Source organism: Babylonia areolata, chromosome 1 (assembly GCF_041734735.1).
Source record: "Babylonia areolata isolate BAREFJ2019XMU chromosome 1, ASM4173473v1, whole genome shotgun sequence".
NCBI lineage: Eukaryota > Metazoa > Mollusca > Gastropoda > Neogastropoda > Buccinidae > Babylonia > Babylonia areolata.
In genome coordinates, this window is record NC_134876.1 from 75,981,718 (window position 1) to 75,991,717 (window position 10,000).

Here is a 10,000-nt window from a genome sequence, read left to right on the forward strand (position 1 = left end):
ACATCATCATCATCATCATCATCTCTCTCTCTCTCTCTCTCTCTCTCTCTCTCTCTCTCTCTCTCTCTCTCTCTCTCTCTCTCTCTCTCTCTCTCTCTCTCTTTCCCCCAAAAAATATGGAGGGGGCAACCACAACCAAAAGTAAAATTGTATGCCAGATAAGAATCTGAAACAAAGAAAAGAAAAGTTACAATGAACAGGATTAGAAAAAAAGAAAGAATCCTTAACCGGAAGCTTTAATAATCAGTGCACATGGCCTCCGTGGAAAGAGTACATCTGCACACTGATTGTTTTACAAAGAAAAGAAAAGACAGACAGACAGACAGAAAGAAAGAAAGAAAGAAAGAAAGCTTAAAACAGGACCACACAAAATAAAAGGATGAAATCTGCAATTCTATCTCACTTTTGATCTCTCGAGTTTACATTTACTTGTTTTTACCTTTCGTTTTTCCTCTTGGCAGAAACCTCTTGATGAAACCCTAAGGTGAGTATTTGATCAGTAAAATGAAGGGGGATTGCATTCTAGGACTGTGTATATATTTTTTTAAGGGATAATGTTAGTTATTTTAGTTTTTTGTTGTTGCTTTTTCTTAAAGTTGTTGTTCATTTTATTTGTGCTCGTTCTTCATTCGCAAGTCCATTTGGATTTAGAGATGGAATGTGTGTGTGTGTGTGTGTGTGTGTGTGTGTGCGTGTGTGTGTGTGTGTGTGTGTGTGTGTGTGTACGTGTGTGTGTGTGCGTGCGTGTATGCGTGTGTGTGTCTGTATTTCTCTGTGTGTGCGTGCGTGCGTGTGTGAGTGTGTGTGTGTGTGTATGGATCTGTGTGTGTGTGTGTGTGTGTGTGTCTGTCTGTCTGTCTGTCTGCCTTCGTTCATGTGTGGACGCGTGAACGTATATACCTTTAACTGGGTTTTATCTTTACTGAGCATTAAAACAAAATTTTCTTACAAGCGTTCATGTTGTTGGCTGGTAACATTTTCAGAGGTAAAACTGACCACGTTGCACTGTGGCTGTCTTGCCACTGCAAAAACCTTCTTCATCCTTCTTCGTTTTGTTTGTTTGCTTGCTTGCTTTCCGTAACTGCTTGGAAAAGCAAAACTCTTATCTCTTCTTGGGTTCTATCTAAATACAAAACCTTTTTGTAATAAACTGCATTGGAACAAACTTCCAAAGATACGCGCTCGTGTGCCTTCTTTGGTTTTTGTAATAATAATGTGTAGGCCTCCCAGGCAACGAGCGTGCAGACCACCTTGCTAAGGAAGGAAGCCAGTTCACACAGCAACCTTTCCTGCCACGTATGAGGAAGCAAAAACTCTCCTCCGCAGCAGATTCCGAAGAGGCTTGGTCACCCTGAACGGAGGCTACCAGGCACACCAAGATCCCATCAGGACACTGGAGAGGAGACACCAGACTACCATCTACCGCCTTCGCACAGGACACTGCGGCCTCCGAGCACACCTGAAGAGGATTGGAGTGGCAGCCACATCCCTATGTGATTGCGGCCAGGCTGACCAGACCCCATTCCATATTCTCCAAGACTGCCCCCTGTATGAAAAGATGCGGCAGCAGTCCTGGCCTGGGGGTGCTGACCTCAACACCAAGCTCTGGGGGACTGTAGCCGATCTTCACCGGACGTCCGAGTTTGTGGCATCCCTCGGACTTCGACCCTGACTGCGTAGCTGTCGAGGGCAAAAGAAAGAAAGAAAGAAAGTAATAATAAAATCAAAAGGCCTCTGTAAAAGCCCATCGCCTTGTGGATCCGACATCAAAGTATAAGTCGCCCCCGAGACCATCATACTCAGGACAGGGAGAAAGAGTTCTGTCTCACGCGAAAAAAAATTGATCATGAATGAAAGAAGAGTTAATAAGTTTTGATGATGATGGCATCATAAAATCACCTCTAAATAGTTTGCAACAAGGAATAAAAGGGGTCTGATTAGGACTGTTTCTTAGCCCACGCTTTTCACAACCCTGTGCTTTTTCTCATTTTTTACAAGAAAGCGTGGGACTGGAAGAAAACCTGGTCGTTACCCTGCCGTGCTTTCTGTCTATTAGAATAATATTTCCTGTGTTATTCAGGTCGGTTTACTGACTTTTCATGAAACAAATATGAGCTGAAAATGAGGAGAGAGAGAAAGAACAGAAGAAGATTTGTGTGGGAATGGACAAGACACACTAACCCAGATGTCAAAGAAAATAATCTAAAGAAAAACTAAGGGGAGGTGGGGGGGGGGGTGGGGGGGGAGGGGAATTCCCAGGCTTTCTCTCAAACTGCGAGAAAGTGTGGCGGGTGAACGACCATGCTTTCACTGAATACCACGCTTTCTGGTAAAGTGACAGAAAGTGTGGGGTGTGGGGTGGAGTGATGGGGAGAGATCGCAAGGGCGAACACAGTTTGTTTTCCTCTCCATTTTCTTTGACTCTTCGTCTCTGTCTCTGTTTCTGTCTCTCTGTCTGTCTGCCCGCCTGTCTCCTTCCCGCCCCCTTGCACCCCCCACCTCCACCCCCTGTCCCACCAACGCCCCTCGCCCCCCCCCCTCTCTCTCTCTCTCTCTCTCGCTCCGTTTCGTTTCTCTGTCACTGTCTTTTTGTTTGTGTTTCTCTCTTCCTGTGTCTCCCTCTCTCTTTCTGTCTATGTCTGTTTCTCTCTTTATCTCTCTCATAAAGAAACGTAAGGAAAATGAGGAAGAAAAGAAATGAAAAGATCGGGATTCGGATGTGTATGTGTCTGCAGCTCCTCATAAACAGGAAAGAATTAGGGTTGGGGAGGAAGAATATCTGATGGAAGGAAAACTTTGAATAAACCAATGCTTTTATGTCCTCCAGGGAAAGAATATATTGGCAATGATTATTCTAAAAAAATAAAAAGAATCAAACAAAGGGACATGGAAAGGTTAAGGCAGCTCCAGGCCATAAAAGCCGCGGTAAAGATAAAGGGTGATTTCTGTGAATCTGTGTACGCTTTTAATCCCTCTTTTTTACTTGTTTTAACCTTTTACATCCCCCCCCCCCCTCGACAGAAACCCTGAAGAGATCATGATGCCCTAAGGTGAGTGTTTGAGCAGCAAAATGAGAAGAAACCACATACCACATTCCTGCATGGTGTGTTTTTTTTTATAGAATTAATATTTGTGTTTTATCTTATTTTGTTTTATTTTATCTTATCTTATTTCGTGATTATTTATTCAAAAAATCATTTGTATTTTGTTTTTTAAAAATCATCTGGTTTTTTCTTCTTCTGTCCCAAGTCCGTCTATAAAATGTGTGTGTGTGTGTGTGTGTGTGTGTGTGTGTGTCCAGCAAAAACCCTTTTCATCCTTTTTTGTTTGTTTGTTGCTTGCTTGCTTTCCGTGATTGCTTGGAAAAGCAAAACTGTATCGCTTCTTGGCTATCTAAATATAAAACATTTTCATAACAACTTGCATGGAAACAAACTTCCAAAGATACGTGCTTGTGTGCCTTCTCTGCATTTTGTAATAAAATCACAAAGCCTCTTTAAAAAGAAAAAAGATTTTTTTTTAAACCCATCGCCTTTAGATCCGACATCAAAGTATAAGTCGCCCCTGAGACCATCATACTCATTCATGTAGAAAGAGTTCTGTCTCACGCGGAAAAAAAAATTGAATATAAATGAAAGAAGAGTTATTAAGTTTTGATGATGATGGCATCATAACATCACCTCTACATAGTTTGCAACAAGGAAGCAAAGGGGTCCGACAGTGGGGCTGTTTCCTAGCCCTCGCTTTTTGGCAATCCAGTGCTTTTTCTTACTTTTTTTCAAAAGAGCGCGGGATTGGAAGAGAAAGCAAGGGGCTAACACCGTTTGTTTCCGTCTCCATTTTCTTTGATTCTTTGTCTATGTCTCTGTCTATCTGTCTGCCTGTCTGTCTGTCTGTCTATCTGTCTGTCTGTCTCTCTCTCTCTCGTTTCGTTTCGTTTTTCTGTCACTGTCTCTTTGGGTTTTTTTCTCTTTTCTTGTGTCTTCCTCTCTCTCTTTCTGTCTATCTCTGCTTCTCTCTTTATTTCTCTCATAAAGAAACGTAAAGAAAATCAGGAAGAAAAAAAAATTAAATGAAAAGATCGGGTTTGGGATGTTTATTTGCCTGCAGCTCCTCATAAACATGAAAGTATTAGGAAAAGAAACAAAAGAAAGAATAGCTGATGGGAGGAAAGCTTTGAATAAACCAATGCTTTTGTGTCCTCCGTGGAAAGAATATATCGGCATTGATTATTCTAAAAAAATAAAAAGAATCCAACAAAGGGACATAAAAAGAATCAGGCAGCTCCAGGCCATAAAAGCAATAAAGATAAAGGGTGATTTTTTGTGATTAGGTGTACGATTTTAATCCCTCGTTTTTACGTTTACTTGTTTTAACCTTTTACATTTCCCTCCCTCGACAGAAACTCTGAAGAGATCCTCATGATGCCCTAAGGTGAGTGTTTGAGCAGCAAAATGAGAAGAAACCACATTCCTGCATGGTGTGTTTTTTTAGGATCGATATTTGTGTTTTATCTTATTGTATCATATTTTATTTTCATGAAATTTTCATTTTATTCCATCTTACTATATAAGAAAAATCATTTGTATTTTGCTCTAAAAAAATCATCTGATCTTTCTTCTTCTGTTTCAAATCCGTCAGGAAAGAGAGAGAGTGTGTGTGTGTGTGTGTGTGTGCGCGCGTGTGTGTGTGTGTGTGTGTGTGTGTTAGAGAGATTGCGCCTCTCTCTCTCTCTATCTATTTATATGTATATTTATATATATATATATATATATATATATCTATGTGACAACGATAGTGTGTGGGGGTGGGGGGTGGGGGTTTGTGTGTGTGTAAACAATTTGTTTACGGCATATTCCTTTTTCTTTGAGGTAAACACACGTGACAAATGCATCCACTGCTTTTCCACATCACGTGTAAACATGCCACACCTCACGTTTTAAAACAAATTATGCCCCTTCCATTTAGGGCATGAACTACCTATTTCTGGACATAAACCTGTTCCCAATGTTGTTTGCAGTATGTATAGACCTCACAAAAATTTAAGGACCACATCATGAAAGCATGTGTTTTCATAAAATGTCTTCTTCTTTTTTTTTAAATCGAGAATTGATTTAAATCATGCAGGCTGCATAATGGTCTACTACTGGTTTCTCACTGGATTCATTAACGACTGTTTCAGCCGAAAGTGCACATTGAACAGCTCGGAATGTGTTTGAAAATCGATGCTGCGGCCAAACACTTAGTTTTTCGATAATGGAGTGACGGCCTAATGATATTTTCTCCCCCTCCACTAGACCTTCAGTGGTGGTCTGGACTCTAGTCATTCGGATGAGACGATAAACCGAGGCCCCGTGTGCACATGCACTTAGCGCACGTAAAAGAACCCTCGGCAATAAAAGGGTTGTTCCGGGCAAATTCTGTAGAAAAATCCACTTCGATAGGAAAAACAAATAAAAACTGCACGCAAGAAAAAATACAAAAAAAGGATTGTGCTGTAGTGTAGCGACACGCTCTCCTTGGGGAGAGCAGCCCGAATTTCACACAGAGAAATCTGGTCCTAAAGGGTGGGGTTTGGGGTTTGTTTGTTTGTTGTTGTTTTTTTGTTGTTGTTTTTTTGTTTGTTTGTTTTTTTGTGTGTGTTTGTTTTGTTGTTGTTTTTTTGTTTTTTTGTTTTTTTAATAAATATTGAGAATACAATACATTGCAACACCACAAATATTTCAAGTATGCACGGATAACATCAAGAGTGTACATATAACATCATGAACACATGGATAACATCAATTACAAAACTTGCATAATCATCAACTAATTTGTTTTGTTAAGCATCCTGCAAGTGAAAGTGTATGGTTTTGTTTCTAATTGGCTGACTCTTGCTGTGTACTACAGCTACAATTAAACGCATATTCAATATCATACAACTCAAATATATATGATACTACGTGTTGCACTGCAAAGAGATGGAATATACTATTCTGTTCCCACTCACTAAAATATCAACTGATTCCTTAAGTAATCAACGGCATATATTACTGCCATGCTAAACAGAATTGTTCAAAAAGAATTGTTTTCCCAAGAGAGGAAGACAAAAGTATTTTTTTAACCTGAACATAATTTTCAAATTGTTAATAAACTGGTCTAGTGTAGGTTTTGTTCCTTGTACATTACACTTATGAATGAAAAAAGAAAATAAAGAAAACCGAAAATGGGAGTGCACGTACTAGAAAGGACCTCTAGTTTCCGAGTGGTGCTCATTACATTATACACCACTGCATGCGTTAAGAAGAAAACTGAGCAAATTCCTAGGTGGTCTTTAACGTTTTGTGAACCCTGTATATTGGGGATTTGGGGGTTGGGTGGGCTGGAAGGGGGTGCGGGGAGATGTGGGACAGGGGAAGCAGGGGAGGGTAGGTACATGACACGTTAGCAAGCATTTAGTGTGTGTGACAATGGTGGAACTGTGTCAAGGCTTGGCTTGACCTCTCTCCACTTGTTTGTGATGGGGGGAGACAACCGCATCCTTGAGGTCTGTGTCAAGGTATGCTGCAGTTAATTTTGTATATTTATCTTCGCACGCATCCCTTCCCATCCCTACCCCCACGCCCTCCCCCCACCCCGTCCGAAATTAAGAAGACAGAAATAAATTGCGCCTCCCTAGTATCTGGCGAAAAGAGAAATGGTTCCTGCTCAGGAATTTGGTGCGCGCTCGCGCGCGCGCGCGCGCCTGTGTGTGTGTGTGTGTGTGCGTGCGTGCGTGCGTGTGTGTGTGTGTGTGTGCTTGTGTGCTGGGAAAAGATAACTGGTTCCTGCTCAGGAATCAGACATAAGAAAGGTGTGTGTGTGTGTGTGTGTGTGTGTCTGTCTGTCTGTCTGTCTGTGTGTGCGTGTGTGCCCAAGAGTTTTAAGTACGCGGTGGAGAATAGTGCATGCGTATTAGCATGTTCATTTTTATTTGGCTGTTTTTTGTGGGTTTTGTTGTTGTTGTTGTTATTTTTTGTTTTGTTTTTTGTTTGTTTGTTTTTGTTTGTTTGTTTGTTTTTGGTTTTTGTTTTTTTGTTTGTTTGTTTCTGTTTTGTCGTTGGCTTTTTCATTTATTGTTTATTTTGTTGTCTTACTGTTATTGTTTGTGGTGGTGGTGAACGTGATAATAATGAATGTATTCGTATAAACTTCTTCTGTTACAGGTATACTGCTTCACGTTCGAGCTTAATCCGTGGTGGATCGTTCAGACTTCAGCTGTATGTTCTACATCGTTCGGGATTCTTCTGGTGAACACCAGCTACGAAAGTCGTGTGATGCGTATGAAATAACTTTGATCCGGCAACCATGGTAATTATGCCATGTCAACTGCAATAAGAAAGTAGATAGCTTTTTTCTCACAAAAAGGAAGGAAAATTACACCCTCGCAGAAACTGGTGGGAATATAATGTTATGCTTTTTTTTGTGCACTGTTAGAAAATATTATTATACCTTAATGATCTGGCAGTTGTTGTTTTTATAATAAATCTGACCTATATTTTAGACAGAATTTTGACCCTCTATGCTAAGAAACCGTCCTTGTGATACAAAGTTACATCAATATCAGTGAGTAATGAAGTTCACATTCTCACCATTAGACATATTTAAGAAACGGGGTTGTGCAAAACAAGCATCCAATAACCAAAGGTATGTAACAACGTCGTTTTCAGAGCGGCGAGGAATTATCTGCAGTGCACAGAAAACGACTGACTAAGAGAGCGTTGACAGTGCGGAAGTGTTAGCAAAAAGGTTAGTAACACCGAACAAGAACAATAAAACACACACACTCAAAAGCTAGTGAGGTAAACACTTCAGAGATATAAGACAAACTTAGCAGCAACAATGGAAACGTTTGTGGTGAACGTCACTCTCCAGGAGAGCGGCGAGATGCTGGTGAAGCACAACATCACCACAGAGTCCATGCCAGACAACGGGTCTAGCTTCAACCCGCTGCAGGCAGACCTGCTCCCGGCCTTCAAGAACGTCATCATCATTCTCTACGTGCTGGTCATCGTGGTGGCTCTCATCGGCAACGGCTCCGTCATCTACTTGGTGCTTTCGCAGCGGCAGATGCGTAACGTCACCAACTATTTCATCGCCTCCCTGGCCACTTCTGATGCCTTCATGGCGCTTGTCTGCATCCCCATCACCTTCATCACGAACGTGCTGGTCGACTCCTGGCCCTTCCCCGCCTGGATGTGCCCGTTCGGCACCTACGTCCAGATTGTCGTCGTCTTCCAGAACGCGTACACCCTGATCGCCATCAGCTTGGAGAGGTACGTGGCTATAATGTACCCGTTTAAACGACGCCTGACGATCCGCCAGTGCTGCCTCATCATCATCCTCACCTGGTTCATGTCTTTCGGGACGCCTCTCCCTACGGCAGTGGTGTCTAAACTGGAGGAGTTCCCCACCAAGGACGTCAACGTGTCGGAGATTCGCTGCTACGAGGTGTGGCCCACGGAGAAGCAGCTGTTCACCTACAGCATGACCATCATGGTGCTGCAGTACTTCGTGCCCCTGGCCGTGCTGACCTACACCTACCTGCGCATCGTCATCGTGGTGTGGCTCAAGGACACGCCTCCCCACGGCCGAATGGGCACCTCCTCCATGAGGCCCGTGCTGCAGCACCAGGACAGTGTGCCCGCCATGGATGCTAGTACCGGCCAGTGCGTCGACCCACGTAAAAGAGTGAGTAGTCTTTTTTTTGTCTTTTTTTCTTGTTGGTTGGTTGGTTGGTTGGTTGGTTGGTTGTCTGATTGGTTGGTTGGTTGGTTGGTTGTCTGATTGGTTCGTTGGTTGGTTGGTTGGCTGATTGGTTGGTTGGTTGGTTGGTTGGTTGGCTGATTGGTCAGTTGGTTGGCTGATTGGTTGGTTGGTTGGTTGGCTGATTGGTCAGTTGGTTGGCTGATTGGTTGGTTGGTTGGCTGATTGGTTGGTTGGTTGGCTGATTGGTTGGTTGGTTGGTTGGTTGTCTGATTGGTTTGTTGGTTGGTTGGTTGGCTCTCTTTCTGTCTTTCTTTTCTTTATTTTTCTTCCTTTTCATTTTTGCTCTCCCTTTCTCTCTGCTCTTCCATCTCTACAACCCCACACTCTCTCTCTTTCACTGCTCATCTCCTCCTCCCTCCTCTCTATTTCTGTCTGTCTGTCTCTCTGTCGTTCTATCTGTCTCTCTCCCGCCCTCCCTCTCTCGTTCTCTGTCTGTCTCTCTGCCTGTCTTTCTGTCTGTCACTCTCCCCCCCCCTCTCTCTCTTTGTCTCTCTTTACCTCTCTCCCTCTGTCCCCCCTCTCTCTCTCTTTCTCTCTCCTTCTCTCTCTTTCTCTTTCCCTTTCTCTGTCTCGCTCTCTTCTCTCTCTTTCTCTCTCTCTCTCTGTATCTATCTATCTATCTATCTATCTATCGATCTCGACATGCTCGTGGGATGGCTTTTCCACGCTCTTGTTTCTCCTAACACTGCTGGGAGTATCACTGCACTTTGGACCTCTGGCCATAATGTACTGGACGAATGGCTGTTAGTTGACGATCAGTTCTGGTCCCTTCAGACACACTGATGTCAGGCGCTTTGATCTTTTCTCTTTGTACCTTTTAACCCTGTGATGTAAGAGCCAGGGTAGGAGGTGGCTGGGATGTATGACTTTCGTTTCCTCGCAGAGTCTGTTGCGTGCCAATGGACCCTCAGATAGATGATACTGAAAACACGTTCTATTTCAGTATAATTCACGAATTCAAGAAATCCTCGTGTAGGCTCATCACTAGCATAGGAAATAAGTATCACTATACACAAAAGAAAGGACTAGCCTAATGTCACTGTAGGAAATGTGGCTTGATGGATGATCATGGCAACAGTAACTGGATGCTCTTAAGAAAAAAAAACTTCTGGATTCAGATCCATTATAACTATTTTGGTCGAAAATAATTCTTAACGCATTAGTCCTGTCATTTGATGGTATCATAGTTCGGATACACCTTGTGAATAAT

At 42.5% G+C, this 10,000-nt stretch overlaps 1 protein-coding gene across 2 annotated transcripts in view; it reads left to right on the forward strand.

Annotated features, from left to right (window-relative positions):
• The window catches only part of LOC143293580 (RYamide receptor-like), an 86,991-nt gene that overhangs the window by 34,627 nt on the left and 42,364 nt on the right, over positions 1 to 10,000 (forward strand). The window contains exons 2-3 of one of the 2 annotated variants that reach the window (XM_076604646.1): positions 4,403 to 4,434; positions 7,188 to 8,712. In XM_076604646.1, the coding sequence (XP_076460761.1) occupies positions 7,864 to 8,712 (849 nt within the window). In that variant the 5' untranslated portion in view covers positions 4,403 to 4,434; positions 7,188 to 7,863. The remainder of the gene's footprint in view (positions 1 to 4,402; positions 4,435 to 7,187; positions 8,713 to 10,000) is intronic. The other variant, XM_076604637.1, reaches the window with a different exon arrangement.